Source organism: Chanodichthys erythropterus, chromosome 4 (genome assembly GCF_024489055.1).
Source record: "Chanodichthys erythropterus isolate Z2021 chromosome 4, ASM2448905v1, whole genome shotgun sequence".
Classification (NCBI taxonomy): domain Eukaryota; kingdom Metazoa; phylum Chordata; class Actinopteri; order Cypriniformes; family Xenocyprididae; genus Chanodichthys; species Chanodichthys erythropterus.
This window is the reverse complement of record NC_090224.1, coordinates 3,474,244-3,496,630: the sequence shown is the minus strand read 5'-3', so window position 1 is coordinate 3,496,630 and position 22,387 is coordinate 3,474,244. Positions and strand designations below refer to the sequence as shown.

Below are 22,387 nucleotides of genomic sequence, written 5' to 3'. Positions count from 1 at the left end.
CACATTTACACTACCGTTCAATAGTTTAGGGTCAATATGATTTTTTTTTTTTTTCATTAAATAAATTAATGCTTAAAGGGTTAGTTCACCCCAAAATGAGAATTCTGTCATTAATTACTCACCTTCATGTCGTTCCACACCCGTAAGACCTTCATTTGGTACACAAATTAAGATTTTTTTTTTTTTTTTAAATAAAATCTGATGGCCCAGTGAGGCCTACTTTGCCAGCAAGATAATTAACACTTTCAGATGCCCAGAAAGCTACTAAACACTTATTTAAATCAGTTCATGTGACTACAGTGGTTCAACCTTACTGTTATGAAGCAAAGAGAATACATTTTGTACTCCAAAAAAACTAAATAACGACCCCCTCAGTGGTGAACCATTGAAATTTTGAAACACTTATCACGTAATGAAGCCTCGTTTACTAAAATCACGTGACTTTGGCAGTTTAATACATGCTCTGAACCACTGATTCAAAACAAAAGATTATTAAAGCTCCGAAGCTTCATGAAGCAGTGTTTTGAAATCGGTAGATATCAAAGTAGATAGATATTGTTGAATCAGTGATTAGTAAATATTGTTGAATAAAGTCATTTTGGTGCACAAAAAGTATTTTTCTCGTAGCTTCATAACATTAAGGTTGAACCACTGTAGTCACCAGTGGTGTTCTGAAATGAGGAGGCAATTTTTTTTATGAATCAATGTAAATTAATGTGCATTACTCTTAAAGTTGACACATCTTCCTTCTTAAATGAACATTACTTTAAAGTACATAAAAAAGAAACCAAATACAATTCTATTTTGTAATTTTACATTAACGATATATCATAATAAATGTTCTATTTATCAAAAAAAAGTCAATCTCATCAAGTTAGTGTTTTAAGCATTTCTACATTAATTCCAAAATAATAACTAAAGTCAATAATAATTTAAACAATATATTTTATTTGTATATTGCGGTTTTTCTTTGTAATTGTCAACCTAGGATATTTTGGATCATCAGTCATGCTCCGTAAACACCGTCTGTCACAGACACGAATTGTATTTTTAATTTCACCAAGCTGATCGCACTAAAAACCCTGCAGTCATCATGTTTTCGGTCCATTTCAAGTTTAATTTTGACGTGACATAAAGTGGTGATATCTAACTGGGTGATCTGTTTACTTACTTTTCAATTTGTCTTCCCATTGACGCCAATATTTGTCAAACATACGCGCGGAACGCCCACGTCAACGAGAGGCGGGATTTATCACACAAACCAATCATATCCAATCACAACCAATTACATCCAATGACAGCGCAATGGAGACATTGCCTCCTCTCACGTTATTTTCCCCCATTCATTCTCAATTACCCCCCACAAAATTCACCGCACGCCGGGGGTCTGATGATTTTAAATGGTTTTCTATGAGAGGAAAGGGAGGCATGACTCCATAGACTGTAAAGCATGACTCCTCTGTGTAACTTCACCTGCGGGTGTCGCTGTTGGGCAGTGTTCCTTAAGAAATACGCGTGACTTGCGCTCTCTTTAATGTCGTAATTTGTAATATTTGTGTTGTTTTATATGTAATATGGATTATTTTCTTATCCTATTTTTTTGAGGAGGCACTTCCTCCCTTGCCTACTCGGAGGAAACGCCCCTGGTAGTCACAAGATCTGTTTTAAATATGTCTTTAGTAGCTTTCTGGGCATTGAAAGTGTTAATTGTCTTGCTGTCAATGGAGGCCATCGGATTTCATCAAAAATATCTTAATTTGTGTTCTGTTCACACCAGACGCGACTTGCGCGAATAAATCGCGCTATTCGCGCGTAGTTGGACGCTTGAACATTTTGAGTTTACTTCACAACAGACGCGAATTTGCGTCATGAGAGGGGCTCTCCCGCTCCTTTATGTGTCCCAGACTCTCCCACTGCTTTCTGCACACTTCCTCTGAATAAACACAACTCCGTGTCAGTGGGGAAATAATTGTAAATTACAGCGAATAAGCTCAATTGGTCGTCTTTAGTTGGCTTGTAGTCTTAATATGTATATATATATATATATATATATATATATATATATATATATATATATATATATATATATATAAATAGCTCAAATTGAGTAAAGACCGTTTTTACAACTTATCAGATTGTCCGACCTCCTCACTCACTTTCTTTCAAACACGATCCTTTTTATTTCTGTTTCTATAAATGTATGAAGATGTACAGCGATGATGATTTTGTCCTCCATTGTTGTTTCAAATTTCTGCCTCAGCTCGCTACGTCACGTCACTACTAGAGCAAGCTCCTGATTGGTTAACGCGGCACGGAAATTCGCCAAAGTTCAGATTTTTCAACTTGTGCGATTCGCGCGAATCGCGCCGCAGGATGTAAATTTGCGTATTTGCATTGACTTAACATGTAAATCACTCGCGTTTACCGCTTCATTCGCGTCCGGTGTGAACGCACCATTATAGGTGTGGAACAACATGAGGGTGAGTAATTAATGACAGAATTTTCATTTTTGGGTGAACTAACACTTTAATACTATTCAGCAAGAATGCATTGATCAAAAGTGACCATAAAATACAACAAAATATTTATTTTTTCGAATAAATGGTGATCCTTTGAACTTTTTATTAAGCAATCAAAGAATCCTGAAAACATTATCACGGATTCCACAAAAATATTAAGCAGCACAACTGACACATTGCTAATTAGTTTCTTGAGCATCAAATCAACATATTAGAATGATTTCTGAAGGATCATGTGACACTGAAGACTGCTGAAAATTCAGTTTTGACATCACTGGAATGAATGACATTTTACGAATTTATTAAAATAGAAAACAGTTATTTTACTATTTCACATTATTACTGTTTTTACTGTATTTTTGTTCAAATTCAATGCATCCTTGCTGAACATAAGACTCTTTCTTTCTTTTCAAATCTTATCGACGCCAAACTTTTGAACGGTAGTGTGTACACACACAACCACACACACTCTCATTGGGTTTCCATGTTTTATGAGGAGTTTCCGTAGACGTAATGATTTTTATACTGTACATACTGTATAATACTGTACATACTGTATATATCCCCTAACCCAGGGGTAGGCAAGTTCAGTCCTAGAGAAGCGCTGTTCTGCAGAGTTTAGTTCCAACCCTGGAAAAAAAAAGGAAGACTAGGGAGTGTTGCGACTGACGTCACTGCCATTACACGATAGGCTGAGAGGTGACACACGTGATTAAGTAAGCTAACTAAGTTACGCTTTCTCCAATGGTAAGAGATACAGACCCTCTTATCTCCCCATTATATACAATCTCTGGCCTATAGCCTTAGTAATCCTGAAGAGCTTGATTAGCTTGTTCAGATGTGTTTGATTAAAGTTGGAGCTAAAACTCAGCAGGACACCGGCTCTCTAGGACCGAACTTGCCTACCCCTGCCCTAACCCTACTCCTAAACACAACCCTCACCAAAAACTTTCTGCATTTTTACATTATCAAAAGCACATCATTTAGTAAGCTGTTTTCCTCATGGGGACCAAAAAATGTCACTGACAAATAACATTTACCCCTTCACACACACACACACACACACACACACACACACACACACACACAGTGCACACTAAGAACTCTCACAGTAACACAAGTCTCCTTGTAGAATGACTTTATTGATCATTGAACCAAAGGTACCAACAGATACAATATACTGCACAAGCCAAAGCATGAGATGCCAGAGCACACACACCTTACCCCACGATAACATCTACACACACTCATACACACACTCACACAGTGAGCCTTTCACACACCACTCTCTCCTTTCCTTTCTCCTCCAAAGTAAACAAAAAAAGTCAGCAAGGCCGCCAAATCTCACATTGTCATTATAAGCATTATAAGTTATCATCCATTTTTAAAATAGACTATTAACATTGCTTTTCTTTTTTCAGTTGCTATTCTTTTTTATTACTCACTATAATTTATTTTCATATGCGACAGCATCTGAAACGTACCAACATAGATAGAACTACTTGGCAAATGTGTCTCCATACCGGCGGATGGAGAGAACAAACCACTGTCAGAACGAACGAAATGAAGCCGATATCCGAAAGCCGTAGAAACGGAGAGAGAAATAAACCAAAAGTAATATTAGTCATAGTACAAGTGCTTGAATCTGTTTCGTTATCATGTTTTCAGACATCGACGTTTATAGTAAAGAATGTGCGTCCACTTCGATGCATTTTCTAACATGTAAAACTAATGGAATTGGCAACGTGTGTCCCCCGCCCAAGCCCTACTAATCCCAGTATCCCTTTCACCTCGCATTCGAAGGAGACCCCTCTCGTGTGCAGCATCTTGAACGTCCTCTACGAACAACATTAGAGTCACACAATCTGACTACATAGAGCACATTGCCCATAATGTTTATACATCTATTTCCGACTCATTTATTGACAGGCGCGCTCCTCATTGCATCCTGAATTTGTTTTTAGACCCTCCCAAGTCCTTTAGTACAGATTAAGAGCTCCGCCTTCTATCTATATTACCGACATGATGCTCCTCTCATGCACAAATGTCATATTTATGCCTTGCCGATCAACAAAAGGGCAATCGTGAAAGCGCCTCCTGGTTTGGGAGTCTGACAAACGTGCTTCTTGGTGGGCGGAGTTAAATTGTTGGCTCCGCCTCCATGTTTAGAGTTTAAGCTCCTACTACCTGGATGAAGTCCATGTGTCATTTCCTGCTCATGGAGGGGCAGTCCGTGTCATAAGCCCCACCTTTTAAGGAAGTCTCGGATTCTAAAATCCACCATTTTTGTTGTCATTATAAGGTCTGTAGTGTAAGCTCCACCCCCTAGTGCAGGGTCAGTGTGATACGCCCCTCCCCCATGCAGAGTAGTCCTATAGCAGGCTGCCAGGCCAAGAAACAATGGTGAGAGTGATCCGGCCCCTCAGCTCCTTGAGTAGGCGGACTAGAGCTGTGTGTGTCATTCCCCAGGTACTCTTGCCGTTCACCTCCAGCAGGATGTCACCACAGCTAATAAGAAAAAACGAAAGAGGGATAAAGTTTCAGAATGTTGGAGTCGTGACAAGAAAGAGGGTAAAGGAAAAAAAAGTGTTTAATAAATTGGTCTAGGCAGTTATTTATAGGTGTTCTACATAAAGCATGGTTTCCATCAAACGTAGACATTACATATCCCAGGTGTCCGTACCGTATCCTGCCGTCGTTGTAGGCCGGTGTGCCCTCTACAATGGAGCGTATGAAGAAGGACTGGTTACAGTTGAGTTCTTCTTGTCCACCCACAATACTGAAACCCAGACTGCCAGACGTGCTCCTGCGGAGGACAATGTCTTTACAGCAGTATAGATGCCTGGAATGGACAGAAAATTCAAGGTTAATTTTATTGTCATTCAGCAGTTATACAGGTGTACAAAGGACAATAAATTATTCGCCAAGAAGGCCAAAGCATATAATGCAAGAACACTTAAAGGGATAGTTCACCCAGATAGTAAATCTTTTTTTTTTTTTTTTTTTTTTTTAAATGGTGATTGTTATTGTCATGTTCTATTGGAGAGTAAGTAAAAATTGGGTAACACTTTATAATAACTGCACACTATGAAGCATTAGTTAAGCATTAGTTAATAGTTATTTCATCACTTATAAAGCATTAATAAACATTAGTAAGTAGTTTATAAATACAGCTATAATTGCTTTATTCTTGATTTATAAGCATATCTATAATGTGTTTAATAATTGTATTTTCATACTTTATTAATAATCAATTTATCATTTCTAAATTAAGTATTACATTATTTACAAACCAGTTATTTAGGAGTTGTCAGTTGTTCATTTAGTAAGTGTAAGTAAATGTTTTAAAGTTAGTACCGAGGTAGTTTTGACACTAGGAATATGCTAATAAAGCATTTATTAACACACTGAGTAACTAATACTATATGTCTAAATAATAAGATGCATAAATGTACAGTTAAATATTTTATTAATCATTTACTTACACTTCCTAAATGATCTTATGAACCACTGACAACTCCTAAATAACTGCTTTGTGAATAATGTAATACATAATTTAGAAATGATAAATTGACCATTAATAAAGTATGAAAATACAATTATTAAACTCATTATAGATAAGCTTATAAATCAAGAACAAAGCATTTATATCTGTATTCATAAATGGCTTACTAATGTCTATTAATGTTTTATAAATGATGAATTAACTATTTACTAATTCTTATCTAATGCTTCATAGCGTGAGTTATTCTAAAGTGTTACCAAAAATGGATAGAATTTCACTTTACTATAAGGTTTAATTTTTTAAAGCATTAGGTATTATAACCAGTACTTTTACAGCATTTAATAATCTTGGTTATTGTTTAAGGGATAGTTCACCCCAAAATGAAAATTTGATGTTTATCTGCTTACCCACAGTGCAACCAAGATGTAGGTGACTTTTTTTCTTCAGTCGCACGCAAATTATGATTTTTAACTGCAGCCGCTGCCGTCTGTCAGTCAAATAATAGCAGTGATTGGGAACTTCAACTATAACAGTAAATAAAACTTGCTTGGACAAATCAAAATTAAAACCTGCGGCTCGTGACGACACATTAATGTCCTAAGACACGAAACGATCGGTTTGTGCAAGAAACCGAACATTATTTATATAATTTTTATCTGTAATACACCACTATGTCCAACTTCATTCAGCTTCCTGTTAGTGAGGTCAAAAAAACGCGTTGTGATGACGGAAGTGATGTCTCGCCCATATACTTCAATGAGCGCGAGACAGTTGGACATAGTGGTGTATTAGAGGTAAAAAATTATATAAATACTGTTCGGTTTCTCGCACAAACCAATCGTTTCGTGTCTTAGGACATCAATGTGCCGTCACGAGCCGCAGGGTTTAATTTGGATTTGTCTATGGAAGTTTTTTCTTATTGTTCAAGTTCCCAATCACTGCTATTATTTGACTGACAGACGGCAGCGGTTGCAGTTAAAAATCATAATTTGCGTTCGACTGAAGAAATAAAGTCCTCTACATCTTGGATGCACTGGGGGTAAGCAGATAAACATCAAATTTTCATTTTTGGGTGAACTATCCCTTTAAGGGATAGTTCATCCAAAAGGGAAAATTCTTCCATTTATTACTTACCCTCATGTTGTTACAAACCCGTAAGACTTTCAATCATCTTTGTAACACAAATGACAATATTTTTTATGAAATCTGAGCTATTTCTGTCTCTCCATTGACAGTCTACGCAACTACAATTTTGACGTTGAATTGAACGGTTTAGTCCAAATTTTCAGAAGAGACACAATCGCTTTATATGCTGAACAGATTTAATTTAGGCTTCTATTCACATATGAACATTCATCAACACACACATCAGTTATGATAAACAGAAGTTCAAGCATGTTAGCTTGACATACGAGAACCAATGAGGTTTGTTCTCACACGTCAAGCAGGTTCAGCTGAGCTTCTGTTTATGTTTGCTCATCAATGTTTATATGTGAATAAATTCAATTTGTTTATCATATAAAGCGATCGTGTATCTTCAGAAAATGTGGGCTAAACTGCTTAATTCATATGGATTAGTTTTACAATCTCTCTATGAACATACTAGCATAGTTTTCAATGGAAAGTACAGAGCTGGCTCAGATTTTATGAAAAATATCTTAATTTGTGTTACGAAGATGAACGAAGATCTTACAGGTTTGGAACGTCATGAGAGTGAGTAATTAATGACAGAATTTTCATTTTTGGGTGAATTAACCCTTATTAATGCATTTTAAATATTACAAGTTGTATAAATTATTATTATTATTATTGTAAATAATCGTAGCCTTTATTAGACAGGCCAGTGAAGGAAACACAGAACGCAATGAGAGAAGAGAGAGGGAAACAGGATCAGGAAAGGACCTCCTCCTGGATACCTGATACCTAATGAACTAATGGAAACAATTTGAACCTTATTTTACAGAATTATAATTTTTGGGTGAACTATCTATTTAAGGGAGATTCATAATGGTGCATTTCAGGAGCCATTACGCTGGAGTGAAATGATGAATGTACAATAAATAAAAGGTTCAGAAGGAGCTTATGAATATCTTGGGGAAATAAGTGAGTTTCAAATGGCGAGCCACACTGAAAGACTCGATTTGTATTCGAAGAATGACGGTCCCTGGAAAAATGCTACTGGTATGGATGTTTACAGTATCGAAGGCCAGATATCGACTATGTCTGACAGCTAACGGCACGAAAGCTCAAAGCTCAGATTTAGAGTGGACTTCTGTGAATTGAGATGATGTAGAAATGGAGAGCAGACGAGCAAAAGAATGTGTGAAGGAAAGAAAGCCGCAGAACTAGAAGGAAAAGTTCAGAGAATGGGAGAGAAAGGTCTATTTAACGTTGTCACACTTTCACGCTTCTAAACCTGTTACAGCAGAGAGGGTGAGAAGGGCTTTCCTCAACCCTGCTCTGTTCTCCTGTCGCTCTCTATTTCTCTACTACACACAACTTTCTGAATTATGCACATGAAATAATTTGGGAAGTCATTAAAAACTTTCACACTCTATCATGGCAAATGACTCCCAAAGATTTATTAAATATGGGCAAAATAAAAAGCTCAGAGAAGGGAAGAAAGTGGGGGAAAGTCTAGGGGAAAAAAAATAGCAGTAAAATATAAAAAAAATATATATAAAATAAAAAAGTAACATTTTTATATTATAGTATATTATATTATATTATATTATATTATATTATATTATATTATATTTATTATATTATATTATATTATATTATATTATATTATATTATATTATATTATATTATAGATTGCATTTGACAGATTTACTTTGATATGAATTAAACAAACCAAAAATACTTCACATTAATTTGTGTCTGTTTTTTTGTGTCTACTCTGTTGATTGTACCTGGGCAGCTGGAGCCAGGACACCCAGACGGGGGCGTAGTCATCATTAGGCGGGGGTAGTTTGATGTCTCCAGGTGAAGAGGGTGACAGAGCGCATGGGGAATGCAGGGGCGGCATGCAGTCCAGGGAGCTCTCATTAGGGGGTCTCATTTCTAGTACCCGCAAGACCACCGGGGACGATGTGTTCTTCAGGTTTGCCACAGCCTCGCTCCGAGTCACACCGGTCAGGTCTACCCCATTCACGTTTAGAAGAATGTCACCTAGGAGATGGCATAGACATTACTATAGAGATCACCAGACTCTAAAAGACTCTTATCCATATGATTCTAATTTAAAAACATTAAAGGCTTACCCAGTGTTATAATTAAAGGGTTAGTTCACCCAAAAATGAAAATTCTGTCATTTATTACTTACCCTCATGTCGTTCCACACCCTTAAGACCTTCATTCATCTTCGGAACACAAATTAAGATATTTTTTATAAAATCCGATGGCTCAGTGAGGCCTCCATTGCCAGCAAGATAATTAATACTTTCAGATGCCCAGAAAACTGCTAAAGACATATTTAAAACAGTTCATGTGACTACAGTGGTTATGTTATGAAGCAACGAGAATACTTTTAATGCGCCAAACAAACTAAATAACAACTTTATCGAATCTTTTGTTTCGAATCAGTGGTTCGGAGCGCATATCAAACTTACAAGTCACGCCCCCCAGTGGTGAACCATTGAAATTTCGAAACACGTATGATATAATGAAGCCTCGTTACGCTCAAACCACTGATTCGAAACAAAAGATTCGTAAAGCTTCGAAGCTTCATGAAGCAGTGTTTTGAAATCACCCATTACTAGATATTGTTGAATAAAGTTGTTGTTTTTTTTTTGTTTTTTTGGAGCACAAAAAGTATTCTCGTCGCTTCATAGCATTAAGGTTGAACCACTGTAGTCACATGAACTTTTTTAAATATGTCTTTAGTAGCTTTCTGGGCATCTGAAAGTGTTAATTATCTTGCTGGCAATGGAGGCCTCACTGAGCCATCAGATTTCATCAAAAAAATCTTAATTTGTGTTCAGAAGATGAACTTAGATGAAGGTCTTACGTTTGTGGAACGACATGAGGGTGAGTAATTAATGACAGAATTTTTGGGTGAACTAACGCTTTAAGGGGATCTAGAGGAAGATATTTGGAAGAATGTTTGTAACCAAGCAGATCTCGCCATATTATTTTTATTTCCTACCATAGTAGTCAATGGGTGGCAAGATCTGCTTTGTTACAAACATTCTTCCAAATATCTTTCTTTGTGTACATCAAAACAAAGAAATTTATACAGGTTTGGAACAACTTTTGGGTGAACTATCCCTTTAAGAATCAACTCGATAAGACAACTGTTATTATTGTACACAGTTATGTACAGAATTAGAAGGATAACAGGAGTACCATCTTAGTACCTGATTCTCTAACAGTCTAGCAATATTTTACTGCAAATCTCTAAAACCTATTTTCTTCCAAATATTGGACCCTCCCAGAAGCTTTGGCATAATTCAAACACTGGGTTTTGCCCACCTTTATCCACTTTTATACAGCAAATAAAGTCTAAACACTTTAATTATGTGTGTATGCGTCTGTATTTGATACTCTAAACACACACACACAGGTTTGTTTTTGTGAATTGTATGGATATTCCATAGGCGTAATGGTTTTTATACTGTACAAACCGTATTTTCTATCCCCTACCTCTAAACCTACCCATACCCACACTACCTCATTCTGTATGATTTATAAGCATTTTGAAAAATGGGGACATGGGGTAATGTCCTCATAAGTCACCCTCTCCTTGTAATACCTATGTCATACCCATGTCATTATACAAATTTGTGTCCTGATATGTCACAAAAATGCACTCACACAAACACACACACGAGCCTGTGCATGATCACACCTTCACACGCCCACATACATGTCACATATGACAGAAATAAACCTTAACAAACTTCCATATTCTCAGACAGCAGCTAATAATTGCGATTGTGTGAGTGTGTATGATAGAGAGACAGTATGGCAGGTGTACGAGTGGGAGTGTGTCATTTTTTAGTGTTATATGCATATATTTGCAGAGCTGATGACATTCATGCATATGCAGTAGCAGGTGTGTCTTTGTTTGTGTGTGTACTTGCATTCAAAAGGAGGAAAGATCAGAGGGGCACCTTGGAAACGGGTGTGTGTGGCTTTGTCAGATGTTCCTGAATAGGTTAAACAGTGTGTGAGGCTGTACCTTTGCAGATCGAGCCCTCCTGTCCCACCACTCCATTGGGGTCGACGTTGGTGACATAGACGGGCAGATCCCACCCCCTGCTGCTCATCCCACCGGCAACCGTCATACCAAGAGAATCATGCGGCTCCTTTAACAGAGTCACTGTCTTCTCATAACATGCAGGCTTTTGGCACGAATCCTGGAATGGGATGAGAAACAAGATTAATTCGCTAAAGTTTTGTGCAATATTTCAGTGCAAATTATTCGGTTTATGACATCTGGTTATCTATGACCTGTTATGGGCTCTGGATTGACGCTTTCCTGACGCCACGCATAAGAATAATGTCTGAACACATGACTGCCCAAAGCGTGTGTTTGTGTGCGTGTGTTTGTAATAAATTGTGAGCTTGCAGGACGCTGTGATATTGCTGACCGCGGCCAAATTCTGCCTTGGATCCCTTCCAAAAACAACAAACACAGTCGCTAAGTTCTAACTTAATAAAAAGCGTTATTAAAGTTCAATAAAAGGGCTGTTTATATTTAGTCTGAGCCTCCGGCTACAGCAAATCAGATCTGGAGTTAGTGTGTCAGGCTTATCGCTGGAGAGAGAATGTATGTGTGTGTGTGTGTGTGTGTGTGTGTGTGTGTGTGTTAGGCCGTGTCTAATTCAGAGGAGTGAAAAGCCTCTGACAGTATGCTGCCAGAATGTTTTCACCTCTTATAGTGTGTAAAAGAGAATTAACAAGAGTTACTGAAAGGATAAAAAGTGATTGTAAGGGGGAAAAAAAGAGTAGTGGAGAGAAAATAAAGGAGAGTGTTTGGTTTGTTCTGGTCTAGTCTAGTTTTATATGATGTTGGGCATTTGTCATGCTTTTCATTTGAAAAATATACAACAGGAAATGATATCATAGAGGTGAACCCTGATCCTCTAGTCTATTAAAATATCAGATAATTTGGCAGTTTTATGACCTTTTCATGTGGTGTGACCAAAGTCTTGGTGTTTATGAATCAATCATTAAATTTTTTACAAATAATGTTGAAAAAAAGGTTTAAGATATATACGCTCACATATACTCTAGGTGGAAGGAAAATGTTTTACAGGAAAACACATTTTTTTACAATCATTAAATGTAAACTTTTCTTAAAAATAGTATAAAAATAAAATTGAAAACCAACATGAATACAAAGCATACATTTCTAAGAAAATGTTTTAAACTACATTTTACTTTTTTTTTTACTTTTCTATGCACATCACTTAGGCCCTCTGTTTACACTAGTGCATTTTCATTTTAAAATGGCGTTTTAAAATGAAAACGATCCTCGTATACACTGGCGTTTCCACAGTGTTTCAGAAACGATCTCTGTCTATAGACCTTATGTAGCCCCGCCCCTTTTCAGCGTTGCGCTCGTTGTCTTTTGACTTGCGGTTTGTATTTCCACAACGATATTACATTTATGAATGAACTGCTCGTTTTAAAATCTTCCCGATCTAATGTCATTTGTTAAGACATCTGCTTTAAATATTACAATGCTCATGATAACTTTCATTAACTCTACAACAAGTAAATCCACTTAACCAACTAATTATTCTTTGACAGTGATGCCATAGAAATATACAGTGCTACCGCAAAACGGAAGTTCAAAGACAATTTTATAAAGATGGCGGCGCGCTTGTTTCTCTGGTAAATAAGGTGTATACTACACGACCGAAAATGCATGTCACATGACCATTCATGCACACTGGGCATGTGCGTATAAGTGTAAACAGTTGCCTCTTGCGCATATAGGCAGCTGCAGTATAAAAAAAAATGTAGAGTTTAACTGCACAATGGCTGCTAAATTGACAACAAAGCCAGCAACGATTGCAGTTCAGTCTCCATGTTATTGTTTACACAGTCCTCAAGGATACACAGAGCGAACATGGGCAGCCATGCCATCGTTTTCAAAAGTCTCCATTTTGGTCCATTTATACACTCTAAAAAATGTTTGGTTAAAAACAACCCAAGTTGGGTTGAAAATGGACAAACCCAGCGATTGGGTTGTTTTAACCCAGTGGTTGGGTTAAATGTTTGCCCAACCTGCTGGGTAGTTTTATTTAACTACTGATTAAAAATGACTATATGGCTGGCTTAAAATGAATCCAAAATAGATGAGAAATTAAAAATCAGACACATAATTACTAGAGGCAACAATAATAATCAAAAGGTGTACATTTATTAATAAGCAATTTAATAAATGTTTATTTTTTTATTATTCATTATCTTATTAATAAATGCTCATTTATTTAACATATTAATAAATGCTAATTTCCAGCATATTTTGGGTTCATTTTAAGCAAGCAATACAGTAATTTTTATACAACAGTTGAGTTAAATAAAACTACCCAGCACGTTGGGCAAACATTTAACCCAACCACTGGGTTAAAACAACCCAATTGCTGGGTTTGTCCATTTTCAACCCAACTTGGGTTGTTTTTAACCCAGCATTTTTTAGAGTGTACTGAAACGCAACCCCGGTGTTCTCAAACTAAAACGAGGTCTACAGCGTTTTCAAAAGTCTCAGTTTTCGAGGTTCGAAAACGCTGGCGTAGTGTAACCGACAGGTATAACCATAGCAAAACTTATGCATTTTAAAAAGAAAACGCACTAGTGTAAATGTGCCCTTTGTTTATTGTCAATAGTGTAACAATGTATGAAGCACAGCTCCAACAAAAGTTACTTTCAAACCAAGCAGTTCAACATGGTGAAGCAACGTGACCAGCTTCAATCCGTTGTGAAATCTGCATGAGGAAATCTTTCGCCTTCACGCAAATTTCTCAATCATGTGGATTCCTATTTGAAATGACCGGATTTTGCCCAAGAAAATTTGCCAAATAATGGTAAATGACTCTGCATCTTTATTTGTCATTGACTCTTAAACCAGCAAACATCAGAAAACCCTCACAGACTGGTCTAAGATGTTTTTATCAGCAGAGGAAGGAAGGAAGAGAAATGATTAACGATGAATTTGAGTTTTATTAGAACAAGGGAAGTTGTCAGTGCAGATATCGAGCAGCAGAAAATCCTGTTTAGAAGACGCACTGAAATCCACCCCGCCGCGGCTGTGTTTCCTCCTTCTGGGTTTTCTTCTGTTAATAGGTTTGAAAACGGCTGTCTCAGAGGAGTGTGTGTGTGTGTGTGTGTGTGTGTGTGTGTGTGTGTGTGTGTGTGTGTGTGTGTGTGTGTGTGTGTGTGTGTATGTGTGTTAGGCTGTGTGAGCTGGCTGATTGTGCGATTCTTTGATGTAGACGTAATAAGCTTTCAGATCTTTTCCCTCAATAAGAGAATGTTTAGTAAAGTGGTGCAGAGGGACGGGAAATAGTGTGTGCGGCCTATGCTTATGAAACCCACCAGTAATGACTGCTCAATATCCACAGGCGAGTAGGGTGGTGGCCCTTCCATGTTCCATGGCGCCTCCTGTAGGATGTCCGGAGTAGGAATGTGAGTCTGGCGGGACACAATGAAGTGGACGCGATCCTCACTCGCCTGTAGAACACGTAGCAGGTGCCGTTAGTGTCCTGCCTTAAGTTATTTTTAGGTTAATACATGAGGTTATATGAATGTTGAAATGTACGCCAACCTGTGACAAGATAACTAGCTTGATGGGAACATTTCATTCTAGAAAGCATTTGATTGGACAAAAATCTGTGTAGTGCAAGATGAGTCATCAATATTTATATAAAATATTTATTTTAAAAAAATAATAATAAAAAGTTTTAACATACTAATATTTTAACATTTATGTAACTTTTCAGGTCTAAAAATACTAAAAATACAGTGTCAGCCTAATTTTTTAAAGGGATAGTTTACCCAAAAATTATCCCGTGATTTACTCACCCTCAAGCCATGTGTATGTGATATATATGAGTATATCTTATATATTTCATTTCACAACCATTATAAACCTTGAAGGACTAAGGATATTTTTAAATATATCTCCGATTGTGTTTGTCTGAAAGAAGATAGTCATATACACCTAAGATGGCTTGAGGGTGAGTAAATCATGGGATAATTTTCATTTTTGGGTGAACTTTCCCTTTAATAGGAAGGAAGGGGTTCCCTTGCAAGATGTCCTCAAGGATAATAAACATGGGCTAAAAGCCACCAAGCTCCAATTTTGATTTCATGGAGCCTTTAACATCGGCGTAATGGTGGGTGAAAGTTGGCCTAACATTAGCCGTCTACTGCAGAAACCTTTCGAACTCTACAGGAGAGCAAACAGAGGACAACAACTTCCCTGAGGAACGAGCAGTTCAAAAACTGAATTTAAAATTTAAAATAGTTTGTTCATACCCCAGAGAGTGTGTGCGTAATGTCTCATTACTCTCCGGACGTCTACGAAAGCACAATTACCAGATGTTGTGACTGCCAATGCCCTACAGCTCCAGCTCAGTGTGAATGTGTGATTATATCTCAGAAGTGTGTACTTATTAAAGAAAAACTAATATATATGGAGATTTAGGATCCATGCTGCAGTCTGTGTGTATTTGTGAGCTGAAGGAGGGCACAGGCTTTAGTTTTTCTCTCTCTGATTTATTTATCTTTTCCTCTTCATCCATTCCTGTGATTCCATATGAGTGCCTCTCAGCTTTTTCTCCATTAACCCCTTCTGTTGACAACCCTGTAGCTTATGTTTCTCTCAAGCGCACACACTCGCATTGAAAGCCCATGGAGTTCTTGGGAGTTCAGTGCTCTGTCGCTGCCTCTTAAATGAGTGGGCCTAGCTTGTTATCGCCTTAATTGGACTAATTTAATCAGTTTCCTGCCAGCAGTTAATCTATGTCAGAAACTCCTGCTGTGAGTGGCCATCTTGGCTCCTTCGAGACCAATCCGAATCAGACAGGAAGCATCAAGCTTAATAATAACATCCAGAAAGACCCACCACCACACTGAAATACATATCTGATCACACACTCACTACACTCTCTTACACACCCTTATATCGTTAGGACACACCGAGATGAAACCACAATCAAATAAAATGCCACAAACAAAGCTCTACATCCTTTGCAATACTGCTCAAGGGACACATCCAATTTTATTTGAAACCATAATATTTGGTTTTTGGGACTCCGTACCGTATTATGAATGATTCGCTGAATTCACTGATAGACCCCACAGGTTAGGATTAGAAGGCTTTGTAATCATTCATTCTTTGAAATGCTGAAAAGGCCTACCAATAAAAGTGCTTTAATTATTTAGCATGACTTATATTAGGCTTTATGAATGTCAACAATTCAAAAGTGAAGCATTGCAGCACAATTTAATTTTTCTGCTGTTAATCTAAAGGCCTATTTACACCAAGCATGAAAATTTGCATTTGCAGTGCTTTTTTTTTTTTTTTTTTCAGGGTTTTGTCTTATTATTTTTTTTCAAGCACCAAAGTGGGTTTCTTCTTTTTCTTCTTCTTCTTCTTATTGTTTGACATATACCAAACATTTAAAATAGAGATCACGTACGAAGAAAACCTGTTGACAAAATCAGCTCTGGAAATTTGATGACTTGAATTTGTAGCAATACGTTTCATATTAACGAGTTAGTTCACCCAACAATGAAAATTATGTCATTAATGACTCACCCTCATGTCGTTTCAAACCCGTAAGACCTCCATTCATCTTCGGAACACAGTTTAAGATATTTTAGATTTAGTCCGAGAGCTTTCTGTCCCTCCAATGAAAATGTATGTATGGTAGACTGTCCATGTCCAGAAAGGTAATAAAAACATCATCAAAGTAGTCCATGTGACATCAGTGGGTTAGTTAGAAGTTTTTTAAGCATCGAAAATACATTTTGGTCCAAAAATAACAAAAACTACGACTTTATTCAGCATTGTATTCTCTTCTGGAATTCTTTCCATTGAATTGATTCCATTGAATCCTTTCATCTGTCGGCATTGGTAATGCACTTTTACGTCGTTGTTTTTGGCGATTAGGACATCCGCAACATGCACACTTATGCACCATTTTAAAAAATATAGCAATACCAAAATACAAACAATATAGAATAGCTTGAATATAGTGTGCGTCTCCCTCAGACTGTAAACGAAGCTCGGGCGCACCGGATAACACGTCAGCAGCGTCACTGCGGAGTCGTGAACCTGGATTGACAACAGACCCGGAAGTGAATACAATGCTGAATAAAGTAGTAGTTTTTGTTATTTTTGGACCAAAATGTATTTTCGATGCTTCAAAAACTTCTGACTAACCTACTGATGTCACATGGACTACTTTGATTATGTTTTTATTACCTTTCTGGACATGGACAGTATACCATAAATACATTTTCAATGGAGGGACAGAAAGCTCTCGGACTAAATCTAAAATATCTTAAACTGTGTTCTGAAGATGAACGGAGGACTTACGGGTTTTTTGAACGATATGAGGGTGAGTCATTAATGACATCATTTTCATTTTTGGGTGAACTAACCCTTTAATGCTATGTGTAAAATTAATGGTTTGAGGTTAGGAAATTCTGACAGAAAGTCTGCTGTCAATAAGTTTGAGACAATCAGATACTTCTGAAGGAGCTGATGCAATTACTTCATGCATTTAGTTGTATGCTTATAATGTGGAAGTCGAAAACCATGATTATTTGTGTTGTGGAAAGAAATTCAGGTGAATTTGCAATAGACAAAAGAAACAAAATGAAAGAGCTTCTCAAAATTTGTGTGTGATAGAGAAAGACTATATTTCCGACACAGCAGAAGTAATTTAAAGGTGTTTTACCTGCTTTTTTGGTGATTTTTTGTTGTTGTTGAAATTTGACTGCAATTTTAGGTTTATTCCATGAAAGTTGCAATTGTCAGTCGGACTGTATTTTGAATTAAAGGATTAGTTCACTTTCAAATGAAAATTATCCCATGATTTACTCACCCTCAAGCCATCCGAGGTGTATATGACTTTCTTCTTTCTGATGAACACAATCAGAGTTATATGAATACATGTATACTGATGCATCAAATTTATAATGGCAGTGAATGGAACCAACGAGTCTGAAGCTGAAGAAAGCACATCCATCTACATCCATCCATCATAAACGTAATTCATACAGCTCCGGGAGGGGGTTAATAAAGGCTGTCTGAAGCAAAGCGATGCGTTTGTGTAAGAAGAATATCCATATTTAACAAGTTAGTCATATACACCTAGGATGGCTTGAGGGTGAGTAAAGCTTCTGGTAATTTTCATTTGAAAGTGAACTAATCCTTTAAAGCAAATGAAATCCGTATTGTCAGATGGGTTGTATTTTGCTTTTTAGCATGAATAGCCTGCATTTCATTTTCATTCAGGATGCACACTTGTATCAGTGATTGACTTCGAAATGCATTTGTTTGGAATAGTTCTGATGCATATTTCACTGTTGATTTGTGCCGTTTGTCACTGTTTTGGTATACACAGGCCTTAATATTCACCACATTACCTTTGACCTCTCCCATAAAGCTGCTTACCTGAATAAGCAGTGCTGCATGTTCGGGGGCGCCGTATCGCAGGTCGTGGCCGTTGATGGCCAGCACACGGTCATCTACTCTCAGCCTCCCATCACGGGCAGCCAGCCCCCCCTCCAGCAGGTGGAAGATGAAGACGCCATGTTCGTCAGGCCTGCGCACCAGCTTGATGCCCAGCTGTTCATCCGGAGCCCTCTTAACGAGGACCACATGCAGGCTGTCATCCCGGATAGTGGGGGTGTGTGTGGGGAAGGCCTCGGTGGGGGAGTGGTGGTGGGAACGGTAACGGTGGCGCTGCTCACGTAGTACGGTCAACCGCAGCAGTGTGCAGGGCTGCTTCAGAGCCGCCACAGCATAACAGTGAGGCACGTTACTGATGTCTATACCGTTGACCTTATGGGAAGACAGCAGATGAGAGAGAGAAATCAAGATTACATTTTTAAAGCTCAAACAGTATGGGTTCGATAGCAAGGAATTGACTGCAATGTAAGTCAATAAAAGCATATGGCTAATGGATAAATGTAAATGTATAGGTAGAGAGAGGACAAGAAATGATGACAATGGGGTAAAGTGAAAGGGATCTGGAAATGTTGCAAGCCAAATTGGAACTTACGTTGTAACGAGCATCAGAGCTCAATGTTTTTGAGAATGCACTAATTATTAGTGTATGACTCAAGTAGCAGTAATTACTTTCTGGCTTTCTGCAATTCTAAGATATAGAAAGGGACAAATATGCTTCAAATGTGTGTTTATTTGTTAAAGCCCCCCTGTAGTCAATTTTATCCCTTAAAACTCATCTTTGTTCAGCAAAATTACATATTTAAATGTTTTTTCCTGTGAATATTTTTTTTTCATGCCTTAAAATAGCTTGAATGTAACTCTACACCCCTGCCTCATTTAGTATACACGGATCTATGAATATGCTAATTAGCCCCGCCTCCATTCACTCACACAAGCTCAGAGATCCACTCGGTCAACTTACTGAGGTAAATGCTGCACAATGGTATCACTTTTTACAAAGTCGGACACATAACGGTAATTAAAATGATTAGCCTTTTGCTTGACGAAGTTATCAAACAGCTAATAATGTGTTGCTAATGTTATAGTTAATGATATGCTAAAGCCCGCCGGCACATTGACGTGATTGGTTACAAGTAGTTGTGACGTAAGAAACACCAGCGATTTCAAAATGCGGTTCTGAAACTGTCTTTAGATCGCTGCGGTTTTAAAGAGAAAATACTAAACAATGGTGCTGACTTATGAATTTGCACATGGTTTGTCTTAAAACATATTAAAAACACCACATAGACATATAAACAACATTAAAAATTTTATTTTCACCACAGGGGGACTTTAAATATTTTGATATACAAATCTGATTCTGCTTTCAGCTGTTTTTCTCATTTTAAGGGATTCACAGTGTATTAATACCATAAAATTTATGTTGATATTTAGACATTTTCAGTTGATACTGGACTTTTAATCGTGCCCATGCTCAGTTCTTGTATTTTTACATTTAGATTATTTTTGCCGTCATCTAACTTTCACTTGAAGCGAATATTTAAACACTAATCATTTTATGCAAAATTTACTTGTAGTGTTTAAAATGATTAATTTTAATTGTTAGCTGTTTATTTATTTAGACAAAATAATATAGAATATTACATATCTATAGTACATAACATAACATTAAAATTAAATTAGACCAGATTAAATTAAGAATTAAAACAAAATTCATTACAAAATTGGATTCTGTCTGGCTACAAGCAGAATCCTCACACGCTTCCCTTCTGAACAACAGATGGTAAAGCCCATGACAACATGTGCTATCAAAACCAGGACGATTCACTCCTACTGTACAATGACGTAACATCAGATCTAGCACACATACGCACCTTGAGGATCATATCCCCAGGTAGCAGTCTTCCATCCCGAGCGATGACCCCCTCTCGGTAGATATCCTGAATGAGAATGCGTACCAGAGGCGTCTCATTGCCCCCGACAATGCTGATAGCTAGTGGTTCACAAGGATCTGCCCTGGTGATCTTAATACTGGTGACCTCACCATCAGGGATTAGATGATGCAGCTGAGGTAATGCAAATACTGAGAGAGAAAAAGAGAGAGAGAGTATCTGTAATCACTGAACTCCCACATGATCATTTCTTTCTGTGCTACACAAACAGGACATCTGTCCAGACCAAAGCTGTGCCAAACATGACTTCAATGCCTTAAAAAAGCATTACAGCGGTCCATCAGAGGAAGGAAGGCGGGACAAGACTTCCCGAAAATATATTATATAAGATAAATGTAACAATTAAAGTGATGAAGTTAACTTTTGTTTCAATCATTTTATCAATTAATGTGCATAACTCAGATACATTACCATTCAAAAATCTGGGGTCAGTAAGATTTTTGGTTACACCTTATTTCAACACATTAAACAACACAAGTAACTTTGCAACTACTTGTCAACTAACTCTCATTAGAGTATTAGTAGACTGTAATAGACTGTTAGGTTAGGGTGTTACAGTTCGGTTTAGTAGAATAAGTTGACTTATAGTAAGTAGAATGTCTGTTGGGGGGACCATCAAAATAAAGTGTTAGAAGGTTTTTTTTTTTTTTTTTAGAAATTAAAAATATTAATACTTTACTTTAGCAAGGACACATTAAATTGATCAAAAGTGATAGCAAAGTTTTGTAAAAAATGTTCTTTTGAACGTTTAATACAATCAAGTTCAACAGTACTCAATCAAATCAACAGTTTCCACAAACAATATTAAGCAGCTCAGCTGTTTTCAACATTGATAATAATAAGAAATGTTTCTTGAATAAATGTATTAGAATGATTTCTGAAGGATGTGACCAGGGTTGCCAGGTTTTCACAACAAAACCTGCCCAATTACTCCTCAAAACTAGCCCAAAACTAAGCCAATCGCATTTCAGGGGGGTCCCACGGTAAAAATCAAGTTCTGGGGGGAAAATCCACGTTTTGGCGGGGGTCCCCTGGTAAAATTTGCATTCCAGGGGCAAAATATCATGTTATTGATAAAACAACCCCCGGCAACAGTTTAAAAGTAGCCCGATTTCATGGGACAACCGCGGACTTGGCAACACTGGATGTGACACTGAAGACTTATATATTTATTATGCAGCCATAGAGCTAGGCAGACAATTAATAAAATATATATATATATATATATATATATATACATACTGTAAATGTATTCATAATATAACATGCATTTGTGTTTGTTCTGTTTTTGATTTATACTACACTCGTAGCTGAAAAGACTGTAAACCACAGCTGGATTCTGTGACAATCTCTGTGATTTGTCTCTCCTCATCTTTATCCATCCCTTCTTTCTCCATTACACACACTCTCTCTCTCTCTCATATCCGCCTGTTCTCCACAATCTGCAGTTTCTCTCTTTCAAAGTCAATATTTTCCTCTCATCTCCTCTGATTGCTCGCAGGGAGAGAGAGAAAGTGAAGCTCATTACTACCGCAACCAGGGTGTTACATAACGAACACACACACACACTCATCAGTATTTTCCTCACTCATTTCCAATCTCTCAAGCACTCTTTTTTGCTTTTGTTTTCATTCAGAAAGCAACCCTCTCAGTCAGCGTTCATCTGTCCAGTCCCTCTGTCCCGACACACTGCTTCATTTCCTCTCTGTCTCTCTCTCTGACAAGTCTCCTCAGGCTCCATCTGCAT

At 37.4% G+C, this 22,387-nt stretch overlaps 1 protein-coding gene across 4 annotated transcripts in view; it reads right to left on the bottom strand.

Annotated features, from left to right (window-relative positions):
* Positions 1–2,615: 2,615 nt before the first annotated feature.
* Positions 2,616–22,387, bottom strand: part of lnx1 (ligand of numb-protein X 1) — a 54,494-nt gene continuing 34,722 nt past the window's right edge. For 3 of the 4 annotated variants that reach the window (XM_067383673.1, XM_067383672.1, XM_067383675.1), the window contains 7 exons: positions 20,563–20,771; positions 18,671–19,060; positions 14,578–14,712; positions 11,210–11,387; positions 8,940–9,198; positions 5,203–5,361; positions 2,617–5,027 (listed from right to left, as the gene is read on the bottom strand). In XM_067383673.1, the coding sequence (XP_067239774.1) occupies positions 4,892–5,027; positions 5,203–5,361; positions 8,940–9,198; positions 11,210–11,387; positions 14,578–14,712; positions 18,671–19,060; positions 20,563–20,771 (1,466 nt within the window). In that variant the 3' untranslated portion in view covers positions 2,617–4,891. Of the gene's footprint in view, positions 5,028–5,202; positions 5,362–8,939; positions 9,199–11,209; positions 11,388–14,577; positions 14,713–18,670; positions 19,061–20,562; positions 20,772–22,387 lie in introns of all 4 variants that reach the window. The other variant, XM_067383676.1, reaches the window with a different exon arrangement.